The sequence below is a fragment of the Lathamus discolor genome, chromosome 10 (genome assembly GCF_037157495.1).
Source record: "Lathamus discolor isolate bLatDis1 chromosome 10, bLatDis1.hap1, whole genome shotgun sequence".
Lineage (NCBI taxonomy): Eukaryota > Metazoa > Chordata > Aves > Psittaciformes > Psittacidae > Lathamus > Lathamus discolor.
This window is the reverse complement of record NC_088893.1, coordinates 6,987,552-7,010,951: the sequence shown is the minus strand read 5'-3', so window position 1 is coordinate 7,010,951 and position 23,400 is coordinate 6,987,552. Positions and strand designations below refer to the sequence as shown.

The following is a 23,400-nucleotide window of genomic DNA, read 5'->3' as shown; positions in this document are numbered from 1 at the left end:
CACTTTCTGTACTTCTTACAAGAAGAGACCAACACCAACCTTTCAACACCAACACCAACAATTTCCTTTCAGGCATGAACCTTGGCTATCTTGTGCTGTGTTGTATTGCACAAATCCTTTGGGAGAAGGAGAAATTCAGCTCATTTTAAGTAAGGAACCTATAATGAGCGCCCACTTGCTACTGGTGAGAAAGCCACCTGTGAGCAGTAAGTCCACATAGAATTTCTTTACTTGGGACAGTGGAAAAGAATAGAAGCTGCTCTCTGTCGGGAAAGCTCTAAACTGGCTTGAAGGACTGGCAAAGGAGTACTCTCTCTTTTCCTTAAGTGGGGTCTGTCGGTCATGCGGTGCCTGACTGGAGTCCTGCCTGAAGCTACTCTGTCAGGGTTCTCCACATTCAAACAGACATAGGATTATGGATGCTAATTGCCTTCAATAGGACACCTGTAAGAAACGGAGTTGTGAAAGACATTTGAGAAGGTAGGAGTGTCTCTTCTCCGGAGATCACAAGGAACCAGCACCACCTAAAACGACTGCTTCTCGGGTCATTCCAGCTGGATGGGACAGGTGTCTGATGCATTGCACAACTACAGGATGTATCACAGTTTCTACCCAATGAGAGAAGGACTCTCCAGGACTTGAGAACCTGCAAGTACTGCTGAGCATTCCTGAGGGCTCGTCGAAGACTCCCTTTAGGAAGCATTGTGAGCAAGCAATCCTGGGCTCAGGTACTTCCCGTGCCTGTGCAAGCAGCGCCACCCTTGGCATCATCCCACTGGACGGCTTCTCCCCCGCCTTGCGCCACCTCTGCCCTGCTCCTGCGTATCCGGATTCAGCCTCGGGGTGGCCCGGGTGTGCACTGGTCTCCACCGTGACCTCGTCGGAGCAGACTCTGGACAGCGGAGAAACTCGCGGGGCAGCTGCCGGTGAAGCCCAGAGCCCTAGGGATGAACAGCGGCCCGCAGGGCTCTCGGCTCTCCTGACCCGCTCCGCTGTCATCTGCGAGGTGTGCGAGCATCCTGCTGAGGGGTGCCGCTGCGGGTGAGCGCCCGACAGCCGCCTATGTGCGCACGGGTCCGTGTGTGCGGCAAGCCGCCAGCGCGGGCAGCGGGCGGCGACGGGCGCAGTCCCGCCTTGGGCCGCAGGGTGGTGCTGCCGGCCAAGGCGACGCGCAGAGGCTTTGGGAGGGGAGCCGGCGGAGCCCACGCTGGCTCTGCCCAGCCCAACGCAGACCAGCCCAACGCAGAGGAGCTGGGCAGAGGTTGGCAGCAGGAGGAGAGCGGTTGCCGCGCCATCCACTGCCGGAGCACGGCGGCCGCGCTTCGGGCCGCCAGCCGGACTCGGACAGAGGAAGGGCGCACGCCGACCGTTCCGGAGAGCTGCTGCCGGGCACCGCTTACCGCAGACGACTGCGCGGGTGATCCCCGACACGGAGGCTGTCCGCCGCCCCGCCATGGAGACCGCAAGGCAAGTGCTCTGTCTCTGTGCTTTCTTCTCCCTGCCGCACGCTCGCGCCGAGCCCATCCGCTACTCCGTAGCCGAGGAGAGCGAGAGCGGCTCCGTGGTAGCCAACGTGGCGGAGGACGCGGGGCTTGCCCCGGCGCAGCTCTCGGCTCGCCGCGCCCGTCTGCTCTCCGAGGACGGCCGGCAGCACTTTCGCTTAGACCCGGGCACCGGCCGCCTCGTCGTGGCCGAGAGGCTGGACCGCGAGGGGCTGTGCGGCCAGTCCGCTACCTGCACGCTGCCCTTCGAGCTCCTCCTGGCAAACCCCGTGCAGTTCTTTCGTGTGGAGGTGGCCGTGGAGGACATCAATGACCACGCGCCCGTTTTCCCGGAGGAACGGGTCACTCTTAAGATACTGGAAAGGAGCGACCCTGGCTCTCGTTTCCCTTTGGAGGGGGCTTGGGACCTGGATGTTGGGAGCAACAGCATCCAGGCTTACAGCATTGCTCCTGAAAGCAAGTATTTTGGTATTGATTTTGGGAGTCAAATTAAGGGCAAGAAGTATGTGGAATTGGTCCTGGAAAAGCCACTCGACAGAGAGGAGCAGGCAGAGATGGCTTTCAATCTCATTGCCATAGATGGGGGCTCTCCACCTAGGACTGGGACCACTCAAATCCACATTGTCATTCTAGATGTAAATGACAATGCTCCAGCCTTCTCAAAGGAGCTTTATCTTGGGGAGGTTTCAGAAAACACCCCAGAGGGCTCTATGGTTCTCAAGGTAGTGGCAACTGATCGGGATGCAGGAGTTAATGGGGACATCTCCTATCAGTTCAGCCAAGCAGGAGACCAGAGCCACTCAGCATTTGAGATAGACCCCATGAGTGGTGAAATTAAACTCACGAAGCCTTTGGACTTTGAGGTGGCAGAGAATCATGAGTTCAGTGTGCGGGCCACAGATGGCGGCGGCCTCTCAACAATTTGCAGAGTGTTGGTGCAGGTGGTGGATGTGAATGACAATGCACCAGAGGTGATGGTCAATTCATTCAGCAACCCGATCCCTGAGGATGCATTGCCTGGGACAGTCGTCGCCCTGTTTACTGTCAAGGACCGGGATTCTGGTTCCAATGGGAAGATCTCCTGTGCCCTTGAGAACCAGCTGTCATTCTCCCTGCGGCCAGCCTATAAGAATTACTTTGAGCTTGTGACTGTGAGTGCGCTCAACAGGGAGGAGACAGCACGGTACATCCTGACAGTCACAGCAGCAGACGCGGGGTCACCTCCTCTCACAACCACCCAGACCTTCACAGTGGACATCTCCGATGTGAATGACAATGCACCTGTGTTCAACCAGACATCGTACACCATGTATGTGCGTGAGAACAATGTTCCCACAGTGCTTGTTGGAGCCGTCATTGCCACAGATGCTGACATGGGGCCTAATGCCAAGGTGACCTATTCCCTGGTCCCAGCTCACCCTACAGAGCAGCCTCCCTGCTCCTGCATCTCTGTGAACTCTGAGAATGGGGATGTGTTTGTGCTGCGGCCCCTGGACTACGAGCAGGTGAGGCAGATCGAGTTCTTGGTGAGTGCCTCTGATGCGGGGTCACCACCTCTCATTGCCAATGTCACCGTCCATCTTGTTGTGGTAGATGAAAATGACAATGCTCCATTGGTGCTGTACCCCTCACAGGACAGCAGCCCTGCATCCAGTGAGCTGGTGCCCATTTCGGCTGAGGCAGGCTACCTCATCACCAAAGTTGTGGCTGTCGATGCCGACTCAGGGCAGAACTCATGGCTCTCCTACCACTTGCTGAGGGCCTCTGATCCTGGACTGTTTGTGTTGGGTGTCCAAAGTGGGGAGGTGCGACTGAGGAGATCAGTGACAGAGAGAGATGCCGTGAAACAGAAGCTCGTCATACTGGTGCGAGACAATGGTCAGCCACCACTATCAGCCACTGCGGCAATGAGTGCACTCCTTCTCAGTGACTTCTCGGACATGCGCCTACCACACAGCAGCCTGGCCACGGAGGATGAGGGCAGCTCCCTGACAATCTATTTAATAATTTCCTTGGTCTTCGTCTCACTCCTCTTCCTTGTGTCCACAGCAGCCTTCATCACTCACAAGGTGTGCAAGAGAAAGGAGCTGAAGGATGGGCATGTGCTTTATGGTGCCAGCAACTTGCAAAGCAGCCTGGCTGATGCAGCTGCTGCAGGGACCCTGCCCCATGCCTATTGCTATGAGATCAGCCTCACAACGGGCTCGGGCAACAGCGAATTCAAGTTCCTGAAGCCCATCCTCCCCAGCCTGCCACCACAGCTTCATGCCACAGGTGGGGTTACCAACAATGAACAAGATTTCCCCTGTGGTCCTCTCACTGTTGAGGACATGGCACCAGACAACCCTGGGTTACATTCTGCAGAACAGTTCAATAGTCTCTCCTTTAACTAGCATGGTGTCGGCACAGCCAGAGTCTTCACATCTCATGACCCAAAGGTTTCCCTACCAGGGTGTGTGGCATTGGTGCCTCCAGAGTTAATCTGGAGTTGGCATTAGCAATTTCCCACAAAGTGAGAAAAAATATTGACTTCTCCCACAAAAAAAAAAAAAAAAAAAACCCTAAAAGAAAACAAAACAAACCTAACAAAACAACAAAAGAGACTAGTGCTCCTTTATTCAGGAAATGGCATGTTTCAGCTCTGTTACAGCCATTTCTGAAATGCTTTAAGAGTGGTTTTATTTCCAGGAGCCAGCTAAATTCTTAGCTCCCTTACTGGCAGGCAAGACCGTGGACCAATTCCTCTGTGTTGCAACACAGTATCGCAGTTGGACGACAAACTGCAACCTTCCTGAAATTCTCATAGCCCTCCTCACGGGTCAGGATATGAAGGACATTGTGGGTACTGTGTGACAATGTGATATGACCGCGGGGCTCTTTCTCCTCTGGGTTCTGGATGTCTCTGTCTGAGATGGGGGGCTGTGTGTGTTTTTCCTTCTGGACAGTGTCTGTCCATGCAGTTGTGCATCTGCCTATGCTGCACGAGGGCTTCCCACTGAAGCAGGCTGTTGCTCCAGTCCTGCCATTGAGATTCCAGTGAAGCAGGAAGAAATATGTTTTGACTCTTTGAGTACAACAGTCTCATTGTCTCTAGGGGAGAGCAGAAAAATACACAAGGTCTTCCCTAGGCCCATAATGGATGTTTAGGTGATCTGTCTCTTGGGATTCCTTGGAAAATACAGCAGCACAAATGGTGTTGGAATAAAATCTTATGGGCCAGACTAGACTAGGATAGAAGTATTCAATTTGAAGGGACCTACAATGATCATCTGGTCCTACTGCTTGATCCTTTCAGGGCTGATCAAAGTTAAACTATGATTTTAATGGCATTTTACAAATGCCTGTTAAAGACAGGCTTGGGACATTGACCACCTCTCTAAGGAAGCCTGTTCCAGTGTTTGGCCAGCCTTTCAGGAAAGAAATGCTTCCTGATATGATGTATAAACATCCCCTGGCATGGCTTTAATCACTAGATTATGAGGGAGAAAAGCTCAGCGTCTCCCTCTCTACTTCGCCTTAGGAAGCTGGCCCTTACATGATGCTTCAATTTTGTGCAGTTTGATGCCAACAGGATGCAGTTTGCCCTCTTGGCTGCCAGGGCACACTGCTGGCTCCTACTGAGCCTGGTGCACACCAGCACCCCCAGCAGCTGCCTTTCTGCAGGGCTGCCCTCCAGCCTCTCCTTGCCCAATTTACACTGAAATCCAGAAAATCTACATCCACCACTTTCTCTTAATCGAAAGGAGGCAGGTGACCTTAGTACCCAGCATGAGCTCCATATTTTGTCCAGCAGCTGAGGTGAGACCAACAGGTCTGTATTTGCCTATGTCTTTCCTCATATGCTTCTTGCAGACTGGAAGAACATTAACTACCTTCAAGCCAGGAAGCTTAGGGGACTGTCCTCTGTTTCAGGAGATTGGGCAGCCCTGGGGGCTAACTAATTAAGAAGTGAGGCAAGAAAAGCACTGAATGGCTTCTTTTCTTCATCCCTGTTACTCAGGGAGTTACCATCTTTCACAAGCATGTCTAATGTTTTCTTTCAAACTTCTCTTGCTATGAACTTACTTTAAAAGCCATTCCTGTTGTTCACAACAGTGGCCAGTTTCAACTCTGATCATGTTTTGGCCTTTCATGCCTTTTCCCTGCATATATGAACCACAGCTCTGCAAGCTTCTTGAAAGACTGACCTTGCTTCCAGAGATAATTGAATTTCTTTTTCCTCTGGAGCTCCACAAGGAGTTCCCTGTTTAGCCAAGCTGTTTTTCTGCCCCACATGCTTGACTTTTGGCACAGTGGAATTGTCTCATGATAAGTATATGGAGTTGTGAGATGTTCCTTGTCCTGGGGTGGTTTGTAGGGAAGCTCCACAAGTTGCTTCAAGGGGCTTTTTTATGAAGGTAGAATTGAGATTAAATCAGAAAAGGGACTTTGTGTTTGTCCCTGTCATTCAAATTCAGAAGTGTTTCTGAATTTGGAGGTTTTTTGATGGGAGTGGAAAGACATCCTGCTATGATTTTTGGTTTTTCTCTTAGAGCATTTGCATTCTTCTTTTTGTCTTTTCTTCTTCCACTCTGCAAGCTGTATTTGAGCAGACTGTTTGAATGCATGCAGTGTGGCATGGCATATTGGGAAACGCTCACACTGTGTTGTGTTGTAATTATAAATTGTGCTATTTTAACTTGGGATACCCTTGTGTGTAAAAGCAAATAAAGACAACACCCAAATGCTTTGTGTGGAGTTAGTCTTCTTTGTAGGGCTGTCCTTTCTGCGAAAGGTCAGTCACAGTTTCCAAAGGGCCAGGAGTGTTGTTTCTATGTTGTGCCTTGGCTGAGGTTAAGTTGAGTGGGTACATTTCTTGAGTTGGGAGATGTTGCCAGCAGAGCCTTCAGAAAAGTAGTGGGAGGTGCTGGCCAGCCTCTATGGGTCTCCTCAGTAGTGACCACATGGCTGTGACGGGGCAGAGTTATATCCAGACTGAGGCAAGCTGACTCCTACAGTCCCAGAGGCTCTGGATATGAAAAGGCCTCTCCAAAACATAGATGTTGGAAGAGTGGCTTTCCCAACCCTCGTGACAGCTCCAACTACAGATGGTAACTGTGAGGCTTTCCAGAACGAAGTGTTTGTGACACTAAAGGCGTACAAGTTTCAGAAGATGGATGTCACAAAGATGGTATCCATGTTCCTTTGGAAGTGTTTGGGGGTGCTCCATGAGATGCGCATTTGGTGAGCAACGCCAGCGACCAGGGAGAAGCTTCTCTCCAGAAATATCTCAAGTCTTCACTGGCAAGTGCTCCAGAATCAATGCCCAACTCACTAAGGGCAAGGCATAGACTCTGATAATGATGAATGACCTGCTTTAGAAGATCAGGTTTGAGACCATCTAAAGGAACGTGAAGATGCAGAAATTCATGGAAGCTGAAGAGATGCAGGTGGCCAAGCCGCCAACCATCATGTTTCAGAATTCGTGGCAATTGGGTGAAGTTCCTAGTGGCTGAAAAACAGGAAATATAACCCAAATTTTAACAAAGGGATAAAGAGGCAGGGAACTACAGGCCAGTCAGTCTCACCTTGATGTCAAGAAAGATCATTGAGCAGATGCCCCCAGAAAGGGAGCAAAGGGTCATGGAATATTAGGATGTGGTTGCGACTGCCCCTGAACTAATGCCCCTGAACAATTTGGTGGCTTTCTACAATGGAGTTATGGCACTGATGGGTAATGGAAGAGAGAATGATGTCACCTACCTGGACTTGCATGAAGACCTGGCACTGTCACGAATTACATCCTTCTTCCTAAACTGGAGAACCATTTATATGGTGAATGGCCAACTTGGTGGATATGGAATTGGAAGGATGATTACACTCAAAGATTTGTGGTTAATGGCTCAATATCCAAGAGACAAGCTGTGTTGGCTGATGCAAAGCTAAATGTGACCTGGCAATGTGTCTTCCAGCTCTTGGGCTACCAGCATATAAAGGATGTGGACCTGTTGGATTGAGTCCAGATGAGGACCACGAAGATGATCAGGTGGCTGGAGCAATGCTCCTATGAGGAAACTCTGAGAGAATTGGGGTTGTTCAGCCTGGAAAAGAGGAGGAGGCTTTAAATCAGCCTTCCTAAAGGGGGAGTACAAGCTTGTGTAGTGATAGGACAGGTAGAAATGGCTTTAAAATTAAAAAAGATAGATACAGATGAGACCTTAGGAAGAAGTTCTTCCCTATGAGGCAGGAGAGGCACTGGAACATGTTTCCCAGAGAAGTGGTTTGATGTACCACCTATTTCCAGATTGGACAGGGCTTTGAGCAAGGTAGCCTAGTGGAATGTATCCCTGACCATGACAGGGGGGTGGACCTTTTGAAGGACCTTTGAACGTCCCTTCCAAGCCAAGCCATTCTAGGATTCTGTGAAATGCAGAGGACTACAGCCAACCCTTCTGTAAGGCCCTGATAAAAAGGTAGGTGCTGAGTAAAGGCTCTACTGTCCAGTGAACCTGAGGAGAATCATAGAATCATTTGCATTGGAAAAGATTTTAGAGGCCATTGAGTCCAACAGTTATCTTTACAGTGCTAAGGGCACCACAAAGCCATGTTCCAAAATGTCATATCTAGGGATGGTGACTCAACCACTTGTCTGGGCAGCCTTTGCCAATGCTTGAAAACCCTTTTGGTGAAGAAATGTCTCCTAACATGTCCAATCTAACATGGCTTTTCTGGCACAAACTGAGGCCATTTCCTCACATTCTGTCTCTTCTTTCTTGCAAGAGGACAGATCCAGCTGCTTCACTACAAGCTCCTTTCGGGCACAGGCCTTGTCTGAGTTGTGTTGCACAAATCCTTTGCCAAAAGGAGAAATTCAGCTCTTTGTAAGCAAGGAACCAGCAGGTAATTCCCACCTGCTACTGGTGAGAAAGCCACCTGTGAGCAACAAGTCCACATAGGAACAACTCCTGGGGCAATGGAAATTAACAGAAACTGCCCTCTGTCAGGGAAGGTCTAAACTGGCTGAAGGGCTGTCATGAGGCTACTCTCTCTTTTCCCTGAGTAGGGTCTGCCTGGCATGAAGTGAGTGGCTCTAGTCCTGTGTGAACCTACTCTGCTCAGGGTTATCCACCGAAACGGACATAGGATTAAGGATGCTAATCTCCTCCAATAGTGACAGCTGTAACAGATGGAGCTGTGAAAGACATCTGATGGAGTCTGTGTCTCTCCACCTGAGACCACAAGAAACCAGCACCTCCTGGTGTAAAACTGCTGTTTCTCAGATCATTCCAGCTGGAGGATCTAGGTGTTGGAAGCAGCACATGACTATAGAGTTTCTCACAGTTTTACTCAGTGAGATGGGAAAAGCCAACTTTCTGCACTGGAAGGACTGCATGCACTGCTGAACTTTCCCTAGAGCTCCTCGGAGGCTTCCTTTAGGAAGCAGTGCGGTGGGCAGGAGTGGTCAAAGAGGCTATCCTGGGACATGGCACACCCCGTGCTTCTGCAAGCACCGCCACCCTCGGCATAGCCCCGCTGAACGGCTTCTGCACCGCCTCTCGCCAGCGCTGTCTTCTCCTCCGTGTCCGACCTTGTCTTTGCCACAGCTACTTGTCAAAGGCTCGCCTCCGGGACCTCGCCGACAGCAGGGAAAGCCGCGGGGCAGCGGACGGCTCTAATCGGGCCCTAGGGATGCGGCAGCAGCGCCGCGGGGCTCTCTGCCCTCCTTGCCCCGCTCTGCCGTCCCCGGCGCGGTGTGCTCGTGTCCTGCCGAGGGGCCCCAGCGCTGGCGAGAGCCCGGCAGCCGTGCGTGTGCGCACGGGTCCGAGTGTTGGAGCGAAAACGGCAACACGGGAAGCGGGCGGACGCGGAGGGCGCAGTCCTACCTCGGGCCGCAGGGTGGTGCTGCCGGACAAGGCGATGCGCAGCAGCTGAGGGATGGGAGAAGGCTGAGCCAATCTTGGGTCCGCCGGACCCACATCGACTCGAGCAGAGCCGAGCCAAACCCAGCCGAGCAGCAGCGGCGAACGGTAGCAAGCGGTGAAGAACGGTACTCGGCGTCATCCGCTGCCGGGACACAGCGGGAGCTCTCCAAGAGGTAGCAGACTCGGAGAGAAGGACGGTGCACGCTCGCAGCGCGCTTACCGTGCAGGACTGCGCGGGTGATCCCCGACACGGAGGCTGTCCGCCGCCCCGCCATGGAGACCGCAAGGCAAGTGCTCTGTCTCTGTGCTTTCTTCTCCCTGCCGCACGCTCGCGCCGAGCCCATCCGCTACTCCGTAGCCGAGGAGAGCGAGAGCGGCTCCGTGGTAGCCAACGTGGCGGAGGACGCGGGGCTCGCCCCGGCGCAGCTCTCGGCTCGCCGCGCCCGTCTGCTCTCCGAGGACGGCCGGCAGCACTTTCGCTTAGACCCGGGCACCGGCCGCCTCGTCGTGGCCGAGAGGCTGGACCGCGAGGAGCTGTGCGGCCAGTCCGCTACCTGCACGCTGCCCTTCGAGCTCCTGCTGGCAAACCCCGTGCAGTTCTTTCGTGTGGAGGTGGCCGTGGAGGACATCAATGACCACGCGCCCGTTTTCCCGGAGGAACGGGTCACTCTTAAGATACTGGAAACGAGCAACCCTGGCTCTCGTTTCCCTTTGGAGGGGGCTCGGGACCTGGATGTTGGCAGCAACAGCATCCAGGCTTACAGCATTGCTCCTGAGAGCAAGTACTTTGGTGTTGATCTGGGGAGTCGAAGTGACAGTGACGAATATATTGAACTCGTTTTGGAAAAGCCACTCGACAGAGAGGAGCAGGCAGAGTTGGATTTCAGTCTCATTGCTGTAGATGGAGGCTCTCCACCCAGGAGTGGGACCACACAAATCCACATTGTCGTTCTAGATGTAAATGACAACACTCCCGTCTTCATGCAAGACCGATACATTGCGCAGATTTTGGAAAATGCCCCAGAGGGCTCTGTGGTTCTCAGAGTAGTGGCAACTGATCGGGATGCAGGAGTTAATGGGGACATCTCCTATCAGTTCAGCCAAGCAGGAGGGCAGAGCCACTCAGCATTCAAGATTGACCCCATGAGTGGTGAAATTAAACTCACAAAGCCTCTGGACTTTGAGGCAGCAGCGAAACATGAACTCAAAGTCCGAGCTACAGATGGTGGAGGCCTCTCTGCAATCTGCAAAGTGTTGGTGGAGGTGGTGGATGTGAATGACAATGCACCAGAGCTGGTGGTCAATTCCTTCAGCAGCCCCATCCCTGAGAATGCATTGCCTGGGACAGTGGTCGCCCTCTTTACTGTCAAAGACCGGGATTCTGGTGCCAATGGGAAGATCTCCTGTGCCCTTGAGGACCAGCTGTCATTCTCCCTGCGGGCTGCCTATAAGAATTACTTTGAATTGGTGACCGTCAGTGCACTGGACCGGGAGGAGACAGCACGGTACATCCTGAAAGTCACAGCAGCAGACGCGGGGTCACCTCCTCTCACAACCACCCAGACCTTCACAGTGGACATCTCCGATGTGAATGACAATGCACCTGTGTTCAACCAGACATCGTACACCATGTATGTGCGTGAGAACAATGTTCCTACAGTGCTTGTTGGGACTGTTGGTGCTGTAGATGCTGACATGGGGCCTAATGCCAAGGTGACCTATTCCCTGGTCGCAGCCCACCCTACAGAGCAGCCTTCCTGCTCTTGCATCTCTGTGAACTCTGAGAATGGGGATGTGTTTGTGCTGCGGCCCCTGGACTATGAGCAGGTGAGGCAGATCGAGTTCTTGGTGAGCGCCTCTGATGCAGGGTCACCACCTCTCATTGCCAATGTCACAATCCTCATTTCTGTGGTGGATGAGAACGACAATGCTCCACTGGTGCTGTACCCCTCACAGGACAGCAGCCCTGCATCCAGTGAGCTGGTGCCCACTTCAGCTGAGGCAGGCTACCTCATCACCAAAGTGGTGGCTGTCGATGCCGACTCAGGGCAGAACTCATGGCTCTCATACCACCTGCTAAGGGCCACTGATCCTGGACTGTTTATGGTGGGTGTCCAAAGTGGGGAGGTGAGACTGAGGAGATCAGTGACAGAGAGAGATGCCGTGAAACAGAAGCTCGTCATACTGGTGCGAGACAATGGTCAGCCACCACTATCAGCCACTGCGGCAATGAGTGCACTCCTTCTCAGTGACTTCTCGGACGTGCGCCTACCACATAGCAGCCTGGTCACAGAGGATGAGGGCAGCTCCCTGACAATCTATTTAATAATTTCCTTGGTCTTTGTCTCACTCCTCTTCCTTGTGTCCACAGCAGCCTTCATCACTCACAAGGTGTGCAAGAGAAAGGAGCTGAAGGATGGGCATGTGCTTTATGGTGCCAGCAACTTGCAAAGCAGCCTGGCTGATGCAGCTGCTGCAGGGACCCTGCCCCATGCCTATTGCTATGAGATCAGCCTCACGACAGGCTCGGGCAACAGCGAGTTCAAGTTCCTGAAGCCCATCCTCCCCAGTCTTCCTCCACAACAGTGTGCCACAGGTGGGGTTACCAACAGTGAGCATGATTTCTCATGTGGTCCTCTCACCATGGAGAACATGGTACCAGACAGCCATGGGGTGCTCTCTGCAGAGCAGTTCAATAGTCTTTCCTTTAAGTAGCACAGTGTTGGCACAGCCAGAGGCTTTATGCCTTTTGATAAGAAGCAATCCAGACTACAACATGTGGCAATGGTTCCTCCTGAGAAATTCTGTATTTCCAGTTGGCATCAGCAAGTCAAAGTCTGAAGAGAGGTTGACTCTTCCTACAAAAAAACAACCAAGCAAAAGAAACAAGCTTCTTTACTGAGGAAATGTCATGTTTCAGCTGTGTTAGAACCATTTCTGAAATGCTTTAAAAGTGGTGTTATTTGCAGAAACCCCAGAAAAGTTCTCGTCTCTGTTGCTGTGACAATGTGTTATGGACAAAGGCCTTTTTTGTTTTCTGAGTCCTTTCTGTTCATCCCTGAGATGGGTGGGGTCTTTTACTGTTTCTGTCCATACAGCTTTTTTGTGTCTCTGTATGCTGCATCAGTGCTGCCCAGTGGAGTTGCTCATATCTAAATATGGTGATATGCACAATTCCATCTCAGCAGGCAAGAAGGATATTTTGATCCCTTAAGTGTAGCTGTCTGATCTTTAGGGAACAGCAGCAAAATGCATGAGATCTTCCTTTGGCCTGTAAGGGGAACTCACTCTCCTTGGGATTGCTTCTGAAATACAGCATCACAGTGTTGGGTTATAATGTAATGTGACAGAACATAGTAGTATTTGAGTTGTAAACTGATCATCTAGTCCAACTGACTGACCAATCAGGTTTGACCAAAAGTTAACATGTTTTTATGGGCATCTTATAAATGTCTGGTAAACACTGAGAGGCTTGGGGCATCAGCCGCCTCTCTAGGAAGCCTGTCCCAGTGTTTGACAACCCTGTCAGGAAATAAATGCTTCCTAAATGTGTAGTCTAAACCTTAATTGGCATGGCTTCAAACTGTTCCCTATTGTGGCTGGGATAATCACCTCTTTTGGTCCTCTCCTTGCCTGATTTGTATTTATACCTGAGGCAGAGGTTTTTTTATACAAACTTGTTAGATTTTCTGCCATTAACAATTCCCCCAATGTCTCAATCTATCCAGATACCTCTGCGTGGCATCTTGACCCTCAAGAGAGTCAACTGCACCTCCCAGTTTAGTATCGTTAAAAGGGTTGCTAATGATCCGTTCAACTCCTGCATCTAGATCATTGATAAGTACATCAAAAAGCCTTAGAACTGAACCATGAGGAACACCACTGGTGCCTGTCACCAGACAGATTTAGCCCCATTTACTGCAGCCTTTCAAGCCCTGGCCTTCAACCAGTTCTTTACCCAGTTCACCACAAACCCAGTCATCTCACAGGTGACCTTATCATAAGCAGAACTTTCCATTGTGGAACCCATGTTGACTATGTCTGATGACTGCATTGTTCTTTAAATGTGTTTCAGTAGTACCCAGTATGACCTTATTAATGATTTTTACAGGAGCTGAGGTGAGACCAACAGACCTGTAGTTGCCTGTGTCTTTCCTCATGCCTTTCTTCCAGACTGGAAGAACATTGGCTAGTTTCCAGTCACCAGGGACCTCCCTGGACTCCTGAGACTTTGGGCAGGTGATTGAGAGGGGTCCTGCTGTAACTTATGCCATCTCCTTCAGTGCTTTGGGCAGAATCCCATCATCTCCCATATAATTTTGTCCATACAGCTGGTCCACAAATGGAGTCAGTGTTCTCACACTTGTGGTCCTCTGTCTCAGGTGACCAGGCAGCCCTAGGGACTAACAATTACAAACCATTGAACACCTCCAGCTCTTTTTGTCAGTCAGGGTGTGATCTTCAAGTAACAGTCTGTTTTCTTTCAAACTCCTCTTGCTATGAACTTTAAAAGCCATTCCTGTTGTTCACAACAGCGGCCAGTTTCAACTCTGATGTTTTGGCCTTTCCTGCCTTCTCCCTGCATATATGAACCACCAGCTCTGCAAACTTCCTGCATATCCTGACCTTACTTCCAGAGATCATACGATTTCTTTCTCCTCTGGAGCTCAAGGAGTTCCCTATTTGGCCAAGCTAATTTTCTGGCCTGTGTGCTCAACTGGCACAGTGGAATTGCCTTCTAATAGACTGTAACCATACAGAGTTGTGAGAACATGTTCCTTGTCTTTGGGTGGATTGCTGACGGTAAGAACTTTGGCTTAGCTGCCAATTCTGAAGGTGAAATTGAGATGAACTCAGAAGAGAGGCATTGGATTTGCTCTTGTCAGTATTGTTCCCGAATTTAGAGGCTTCATGATGGGAGTGAAAAGATGTCCTGCTATGATTTTCTGTGTTTTTTTCTTAGAGCATTCACGTTTTCCTTTTTTTTTTTTTTTTTTCTACTCTGTGAACTATATTTGAACATTTTCTTGCCTCTTCCTCTTAAGAAGGACTGTCACCCCCATGTATAATAAAAGATTGCTTGAATTAAAGCAGCAGGATAGGATATTTGGAGACCCTCACGTGTTGTGCTGGTTATAAGCTGAGCTGTTGTAACACGGAAGACCCTTGTATGTAAAAGCAAAATAAAGAGAACATCGAAATTCTTTGTGTGGAGCCAGTCATCTTTGTAGAGCTGTTCTTTCTGGGAAAGCTCTATCACAGATTCTAAAGGGCCAGGAGTGTTTTTCACATGTCCCTTGGCTGAGGTAAGGTTGAGTGGGTACAATTCTTGAATTGGGAGATGTTGCCAGCAGAACCTTCAGGAAAGTTGTGGGGAGCAGGGAATTGCTGTCAGGCCTCTACAGGTCTCCTCAGTACTGACCACCTGTGTGACGGGGCACAGTTGTATCCAGATTGGGGCAACCTCTCCCTTAGCCTCCTGGGGGCCCTGTGTATGCAAAGGCCTCTACAAAAGAGGGATATGGCGAGAGTGACCTTCCCAACTCATCTGATAGCCCCAGCTGCAGATGGCAACTGGGCAGCTTTCCAGCATAAACTGTGAGACCATAGTTGTAGGAGTTTTAGAAGATGGATGTCACAAAGATGACATCCCTGTTCCTTTGGTAAGAGTTTGGGGTAGCTACAGGAGGTGGGCATTTGGTGAGCAAAGACAGTGGCCAGGAAGAGGCTTTGCTCTTGAGAAATACAGAGGATTACAGTCTCCCTTCCACAGGGTCCTGATAAAAAGGTAAGTCCTGACAACAAGCTAGTGTAGGGATGCTGACTGGAAGACCATTGTACATCAAGGACTGAGTGATCCACTGTCCAGTTGACCTTGGAAGGCACAGGCTTAGGCCATCATGGGTTGTGTTCTATGGCATAAATCCCTGTTCCACAGACAGTTCATGTTAACACAGGAACCCGCAGGCAGCTTGCACTTGCTACTAGTGAGAAAGCCACCTGCGAGCAAGAAGGCTACATAGGAATTTCTTTTCCTGAGACACGAGAAACAATTAATAGAAATTTCTGTCTTGCAGGAAAGCCCTAAAAAGGCTTGAAGAACTGAAACAGGGTCACTCTTTCTTTTCTCTGAGTGGGGTCTGCCTGGCAGTGTGTGGCTGGAGTCTTCTATCTAGCTACTCTGCTCAGGGTTCTCCACATCTAAAGGGACATGGGATTATGGTTGCTCATCTCCTCCAATGGTGACAACTATAACAGAGTTGTAAAAGACATTTGAGTTGGTGTGTATCTCTTCCGGCAACACAAGGAACCAGCACATCCTGGTGTAAAACTGCAGCTTCTCAGGTCATTCTAGCTGGAGGGTCTGGTTCTCTGATGCACTGCGTAACTTGAGGATTTATCACCTCAGAATGAATCAGGGAAATGCTCTTTTCTGCACTGGAGAACCTGCACAAAGTGCTGAGCTTTCCTGAGGGGCTCATCACACGTGCCCCTTAGGATGGACAACTTCTTAGCTCAGGTAAGAGACAGTCCTATCAGAGGAGATGCATTTCTGGACCTGTTGGTCACCATCGCAAGCAAGCTAATCCGAGACATCAAGACTGGAAACAGTCTGGGTTGCAGTGGTCACACACTGGTTGGTTTTGCAGTCTTGAGGGATATGAGTCAGGTGAAGAGTAAAGTCATGTCCCTATGTTTTAGGAAAACACAGTTCTCACTGTTCAAGGGGTTAGACCCCATGGAAAACTACTCTCAGGGACAAAGGAGCATAATACAGCTGACAGATCTTTAAGGACACTTTCCACAGAGTGCAAGACCTCTCAGTCTCCACACATAAGAAATCTGGCTGCGATGGGGCCCAGTTATATCCAGACTGGGGTAATCTGGCCCCTACCCTCCCAGGGAACCTGGATGTGCAAAGGCCTCTACAAAGCAGAGAGGTTGGGGGAGTGATGTTCCAGGCCAGGATGGAAGGCATGGAATGGAAGGCAAGAGACTGACATGACTGAGTAAAGACTTGCCAGTGAAACTAAGGGGCAAGAAGGAAATGCGCAGGCAGCAGAAGCTGGGATAGGTATCCTGAGAAGAGTCTAGGGACACTGCCCAGTTGTGTAGGGGTGGAGTCAGGAAAGCCAAGGCATGGCTGAAGCTGAACTTTTCAAGGGATGCAAAGAATAGTGTGAAGGGCTTCTACAGGGGGAGCAAAGTCCTTCACCTGCCACCGTAAGAGAAGATCAAGTCTGAGACCACCAGAGGAACTGGAACATACTTAAGTTTATAGGACTTAATGAGATGAATCTCAAGGTTCTGAGGGAATTGGCTGATGTAGTTGACAAGCCACTCCATGATATTTCAAAAGTCATGGCAGGTAGGTGAAGTCCCCAGTGACTAGAAAAAGGGAAATATCACAGTCATTTTTAAAAAGGTTTGAAAGGAGGACCCTGGGAACTAGTACCCTCAACCTCATCTCTGTACCTTGGAAGATTATGGAACAGATCCTCCTAGAAGATGCGTTAAGGCACATGAAGGACAGGGAAGTGATTTGAGACAGCCAGCATGGTTTTATCAAGAGCAAGCCTTGCCTGGACAGCCTAATGGCCTTCTATGACACTGACTGCATCAGTGAGCAAAGGGAATATATCTACCTGGACTCCTGTGAGGTCTTTGACACAGTCCTCCACAACATCCTCTCTCTAAACTGGAGACAGGTGAATTTGATGGATGGACCGTTTGGTGGATGAGGAATTGGCTGGATATTCTACAGCATAATGTCCAGATGGAAATCAGTGATGAGCAGTGTGCCTTCGGGGTCCATATGGGGACCAGTACTGTTTAATATCTTCATCAGCAACACAGGCAGTGTGATCAAGTGCACCTTCAGCGTATTTGCAGATGACACCAGAACTGATGGTGTAGTTCATACACCTGAGGGACAGGATGCTATTCAGAGGCAGCTGGATAAGCTCAAATGTCATGATGTTTAACAAGGTCAATTGTAAAATCCTGCACCTGGATCAGATTGTGGTAGGTGTGCCTGGCCTGATGAAAGCCTTGACAAAGACCTGGGAAAAGCCCATGGAAGCTTCCCCTCAGTGATGAAATCCTGGGAGAACTTCCTCTATGCTCAGCTCTTGTTCCACCCACATGGTGGCAAGAACAGGGGCAAGGAAGTTGGGATCCTGAGCCAATAAGGTGACACCATCCAAGGTAACTCCTTGTGCTTGAGAGTCCTCCATTTTTAGGTGAGTGGTAGTGCATTTTGGATTATTTGGCCCTAAAGTTAAAGAATTGGCAGTTTAGTGATGAATTCGTGTGACATCTCAAGTCTGTAGTTAATGTGGGTGAACCTTTAATTGAATTTGAACAATACAAGTTTTTAACCTCAGTTTATTGATTCTGTGACATAGGGCAATCCCCAGTATCAGTACAGGTTCTGGGATGAAAGGGTTGAGAGCAGCCCTCCAGAGAAGGTCTTGGGGGTACTGGTGGATAAGAAGGTGGACATGAGCCAGTGATGCACTCTCACAGACAAGAAAGCCAACCATATCTTTGGATGAATTAGCAGCAGCACAGCCAGCAGGTCAAAGGAGATGATTCTGCCCCTCTCCTCTGCAATGGTGAGACCCTAGCTGGAGCATTGCATCCAGTTCTGGGGGTACCTTATTGTGGACTTTCAGTAATTCAAGACAGCTTGTAAGAAAGATGGGGACAAATTTTTTAATAGGGCCTGTTGTGATAGGACAAGGATGAATAGATTTAAACTAAAAGAGAGTAGATTCGGACTAGACATAAGAAACTGTTTACAATGTGGGTGGTGAAACACTAGAACAAGTTGCCCAGCAAGGTGGTAAATGCCCCATGCCTGAAGATATTCAAGGCCAGGTTAGATGGGGCTTTGAGCAACCTGGTCTAGTGAAAGGTGTTCCTGCCCATGACAGTGGGGTGGAACTATTTGACCTTTAAATATCCTTTCCAACCTACACCATTCTGTGATTCTATGATTCTGTTTTATCAGTCAGTAGTTCTATGAAGCAATACGGTGGGTAGGACTTGTCGGAGAGACTATCCTGAATGCCGGCATGTCCGTGAGTCTGTAAACAGTGTTATCACGGGTAATGGCAAGCTCTGCTGGCTGAGCAGGAGTGGAGAGCCGCTTAGGGGTGCCGCTGCGCTGCAGTTGCTGTCTGCGGCTCCGAGTGTCGCTGTTGACACACGATGGGCCGAACGCAAGGGGGCTGCCGCCAGAGCAGAGGCAAGCGAGCAGCGGGGCTGCAAGATCCGAGCCCGAAAGAAGCACTGTGGGAGCGGTACGAGCCGAGCTGCTCACAAGAGGGCTCGGCGGGAGGAGCGCAGCGTCAGCGGTGCTCCCCGAGCGGCTTCGGTGAGCGCTGCCGAGCTTTGCAATGGCGGAGAGAGGAAGGCGCTGGAGCCGGAGGGATCAAGCCCTGCTGTGCACCGTCCTGGTGGCGGCGTGGGACGCGGCGTGGGGGCAGCTGCACTACTCGGTTCCGGAGGAGCTGCCCAAGGGCTCGTTCGTGGGCGATGTGGCCAAGGACCTGGGGCTGGAGCTGCCGGTTCTCCGCGACCGCGGAGTCCGAGTCGTCTCCAAAGGTAGGACACAGTATTTCGCCCTGCAGGGGAAGACGGGCCATTTGGTGACGGCTCAGAGGATAGACAGGGAGCAGCTGTGCCGGCTAGTGGAGAAGTGCGTGCTGCGCTGTGAGGTGATAGTGGAGGGGGAAATGAAGTTTTACGAAATCGAAGTGGACATCACGGACATTAACGACAACGCGCCCAGCTTCCAGGAAATGGAGCTGGAGGAGACAATGAGTGAGATGACAGCCCCGGGGTCCCGGTTTCCCTTGGCCAGGGCTCACGACCCTGATGCGGGCCCGAATTCCCTGCAACGCTACGAGCTGAGCGGCGACGAGCACTTCTCGCTGGCCGTGCAAGCGGGTCCAGGCGGGGATCAGCGTCCCGAGCTGGTGCTGGCGAAGGCGCTGGACCGGGAGGAGGCGGCTTTTCACGAGCTGGTGCTGAGAGCGAGCGACGGCGGAGAGCCTGCGCTGACGGGCACGGCGCGGATCCGCGTGGCTGTGCTGGACGCCAACGACAACGCGCCCGTATTCAGCCAGGAGGAGTACACGGTGCGTGTGCCAGAGGATGTGCCCGTTGGCTCCGTCCTCGTCACCCTCACGGCCATCGACACCGACGAGGGTTTGAACGGCCACGTGAAATATTCGTTGAAGAAAGAAATGCAGCTGACATCGAATATGTTTCAGCTGGACTCTGAGACGGGAGAGCTCACCTTGGTGCGCAGCCTGGACTTCGAGGAAGATGACTCCTACGAACTAGACGTGCAGGCACGGGACAGCGGGGGCCTTTTCGATACCGCGAAAGTGGTGATCATTGTGACAGATGTCAACGACAACGCCCCAGAGATTTCGGTGCGATCGTCGCTGAGCGAGATCTCTGAGGACGCGCCTTCGGGGACGGTGGTGGCCCTGCTACACGTGCAGGACCGGGACTCGGGGACGAACGGCCACGTGCGGTTCTCGCTGGACGGGGGCGTCCCGTTCCGGCTCCAGAGTTCTCAGGGCAGCTACTACAGTGTGCTGACGGCGGGGGAGATGGACCGCGAGAAGGTGTCAGAGTACAACCTGACCGTGCGGGCAGTGGACGGTGGGTCGCCGACGATGCAGAGCAGAGCGCTGCTGACACTACGGGTGCTGGACGTGAACGACAACGCACCCGTGTTCGCGGAGCCGCGCTACAGAGCCCGGCTGGCCGAGAACAACGCGGCGGGAGCGCTGGTGCTGACGGTGCGAGCGTCGGACGCGGACTGGGGGCAGAACGCGCGCGTGCGGTACCGGCTGTCGGAGGGGCGGGTGCGGGGCGCGCCGCTCTCGTCCTACGTGTCGGTGCAGGCGGAGACGGGCGCGCTGTACGCGCTGCGCTCGTTCGACTACGAGGAGGTGCGCGAGGTGCGGCTGTGGGTGTGGGCGGAGGACGGCGGCGCGCCGGCGCTGAGCAGCAACGTGTCCGTGCTGCTGGAGATCGTGGACGAGAACGACAACGCGCCGCAGGTGCTGTACCCGCCGGCGGCGGCGCCTTCGGCAGCGGCGGTCTCGGGCTGGGCGGGCGTGGAGCTGGCGCCGCGGTCGGCGGAGCCCGGGGCGCTGGTGGCCAAGGTGGTGGCGGTGGACGCGGACGCGGGGCAGAACGCGTGGCTGTCGTACGAGCTGGCCAAGGCGACGGAGCCGGGGCTGTTCCGCGTGGGGCTGCACAGCGGCGAGGTGCGCACGGCGCGCTTCCCGCTGGCCCGCGACGCGGCGCGGCAGAGCCTGGTGGTGGTGGTGAAGGACCACGGGCGGCCGGCGCTGTCGGCCACGGCCACGCTGACGGTGGTGCTGGCCGAGAGCGTGGCCGAGCTGCTCTCGGAGCTGGGCAGCGCGGCGGCGGCGCCGGGCGAGCCGGCCGCCAGCCTCACGCGCTGGCTGGTGCTGGCCGTGGCGGCCGTGTCCTGCCTCTTCCTCGCCTTCCTGCTGCTGCTGCTGGCTCTGCGCCTGCGGCGCTGGCGCCGCTCGCAGCTGCTGGCGGAGTCGGGCAGCGCCGCCTTGCGCGGCGTCCCGGCCTCGCACTTCGTGGGCATCGACGGCGTCCGCGCCTTCCTGCACTCCTACTCGCACGAGGTGTCGCTCACTGCCGACTCGCGCAAGAGCCAGCTCCGCTTGTCCTCCGGCAGCTGCTGCGACACCCTCCCGGCCCGGCCGCCTCCTGAGGCTTCGGGTGATCTCGTCCCTACCGAAGATCATGTTGACGGGAATGATGGCCAAGTTTGTTTTCAGGTACGTTAATTTTTTTTAACTTTCTGTGTGCAGGTGCTTTAGGATTCTTAGGGTGTCCACTGACATTTTAAACTGCACTGTTCCCAGTTTTGAAAATCATGTTTTGCGGTAGTAGGTAGCTCTTGAATGTAATTATCTGAAGTCTTGCTGAGTATGCTCTGTGTGTTTTATGTGCCATGTTCTCTGCCGGCTAGTAGGATCTCATCGCATCTAACTTTCTCTAAGGGTTGAATGTTCCATCACATATGCAGATGCAAAAGGAAATTTCAGTCTAGGGCTTCCTCTGACACTTCCTTGAAATTGTTTACATACTTTTAAGTACGAAGTTCCCAGAATTTCATTGCTGTGCTCTATCAGCTCCCATGTGCTAGTAGAATTGCTCCACCTTGCATTCCCAAAGCCATCAGCTTTGAAATCCCAGGTTACTTAGAAGTCTACCTCTAACAAATTAGTTAATCCCATTTAAGGACACTCAAAGTTCTATGAGTTGATTTGTATTACACGGAGAAAAATCCCTTTGTGACCTTTGGCTTTGATATAAATGCTGTAATGTGTGCAAACGTAGACATTAAAATAGAGTATATTTACTAGAATACATATTTAAAATATTTTAAAACAAAGTATGATTTATCACAGTCTGTCTTGTGTCTATTTTCAGAATGCTAGTTGTTTTGAAAGTAAAAACTATTTTGTTTCTTGGTTTTCTTATTAAAACTTGTTTTTCCTTCCAAGCACACCGTTATGTTCTGAAAGCACGTTTACCAAAGAGGCTGTCTTGGAAGTGGCTTGCCTTATTTCTTTCCTTACTGATCTTTCAGCATGGCCTAGATAGGCTTTTTGGACTTCGGGAATAGAATCAATGGATAATATTAGGTCGCTCTATTGTTATTCTCCTAACTTCGTGATACATTGTATTGTTGCATGGGAAACAAAATGAACTCGTGTCACAAAACCTGCTGTTTTCAAGTCGAGAGAAAATCGTACTACAAGGTTCATGGTGCAAATCTGCACAGCGTTTTCTGTGGTGATTCTAGATCTTGCTAAAACGTTGTGACTGGTGCTTTTGTGTGTGGTGAGAATGTAAACTGAGACACAAAATATGCCCCACATAAACCTTGTGGAAGTTACCCCTTTTGCTGCCATCCATCAGACACAAACTTATATGGAATATGCATAGAAGAAGGAAGTGTTTCCCTCGCTGATGCAGGCTGATTCTTAGCTGCCGACCTTCTGTGTCTTAACTGTGCTGTGTCCCGCAGACCCAGGCACAAGGGGGAAGAGAAAATACTGGAACTAAGAGACATCAATCTCCGCTTGAAACAGCGGTGGGGGAAGGGGAGTTAGGGGCGGGAGGCTGTGTGCCTCGGTGTGTGCGGAGTCCCGGGGTCCCTATACAAATATCTACATCCTTCCCTTAACCTCATGTAAAGAGGCTCACCTGTTTGACTCCTGACACATTAAAACCAGCTTCTCGTTCAGATAGGTTATTAATTTGTCACCGTGAGTTATGTATAAGTGTAGCTGGAAGAGGAGGAATTCTCCTCTGGCTAAATGGCCAGAGTCAGCAGTAAAACACATTTTCTAACACTTTACTGAGAAGGGGAGGAGGTCTTCCCGCTGACTGGTGTAGGTAATGTGGAGACTTTTCTAGTCTTTCCTTGTCTTCTGTATAAGGGGCTGTGGTGATACAACCTTCCTTTGGGTATATGGGTTGTTTGGTTGTTTGTTCTTTTTTTTTTTCCTTTTTTTTTTTTTTTTTTTTTTTTTTTTCTCACTGTAGGTGAGACGAGGTTTTAATGTACAGATGAGATACAACGCCTGTTTGTAGGGATCTCTCTGTTTTCTCTTGGCTTGTTCAAGCAATGGTAACCGCTGTTGAGATTTGCCCGGAAATATTCTTAAGGTCTGAGACCTACTGTACTGGCCGGCTTAGGAGGTAAGGATGTGGTTTGTCGGAGATATAAGAAATTCGGGATTGGATTGTACTGAAATGGTGATGAGGGGCATGGAATGTCAAAAGAGACGGCTCTGGTGGTTTCTGGTGTGAGTCCTGTGGTTTAATCAGGGTCTGGGATTCCCGGGCTTCAGCGTTCATCCCATCCTGCCGCTTCTGTCACAGTGGGGAGGAGGTGGCAGCGCGGACGCCCT

At 51.4% G+C, this 23,400-nt stretch overlaps 3 protein-coding genes across 3 annotated transcripts; all 3 read left to right on the top strand.

The window, feature by feature from the left end:
* Positions 1 to 1,170: 1,170 nt before the first annotated feature.
* Positions 1,171 to 6,180, top strand: LOC136019898 (protocadherin beta-16-like). Its single transcript, XM_065690525.1, has one exon. The coding sequence runs from the start codon at positions 1,454 to 1,456 to the stop codon at positions 3,893 to 3,895; it is 2,442 nt and encodes an 813-aa protein (XP_065546597.1). The 5' UTR covers positions 1,171 to 1,453; the 3' UTR covers positions 3,896 to 6,180.
* Positions 6,181 to 9,386: 3,206 nt separating this feature from the next.
* On the top strand, positions 9,387 to 14,604 carry LOC136019897 (protocadherin beta-15-like). Its single transcript, XM_065690523.1, has one exon. The coding sequence runs from the start codon at positions 9,677 to 9,679 to the stop codon at positions 12,116 to 12,118; it is 2,442 nt and encodes an 813-aa protein (XP_065546595.1). The 5' UTR covers positions 9,387 to 9,676; the 3' UTR covers positions 12,119 to 14,604.
* Positions 14,605 to 18,411: 3,807 nt separating this feature from the next.
* LOC136019896 (protocadherin gamma-A2-like) lies at positions 18,412 to 21,646 on the top strand. Its single transcript, XM_065690522.1, has one exon. The coding sequence runs from the start codon at positions 18,808 to 18,810 to the stop codon at positions 21,259 to 21,261; it is 2,454 nt and encodes an 817-aa protein (XP_065546594.1). The 5' UTR covers positions 18,412 to 18,807; the 3' UTR covers positions 21,262 to 21,646.
* Positions 21,647 to 23,400: the final 1,754 nt, after the last annotated feature.

Bases quoted from the DNA above. Each gene is read 5' to 3' on its own strand.
- LOC136019896 (XM_065690522.1), top strand. From the start codon at position 18,808: ATGGCGGAGAGAGGAAGGCGCTGGAGCCGGAGGGATCAAGCCCTGCTG.
- LOC136019898 (XM_065690525.1), top strand. From the start codon at position 1,454: ATGGAGACCGCAAGGCAAGTGCTCTGTCTCTGTGCTTTCTTCTCCCTG.
- LOC136019897 (XM_065690523.1), top strand. From the start codon at position 9,677: ATGGAGACCGCAAGGCAAGTGCTCTGTCTCTGTGCTTTCTTCTCCCTG.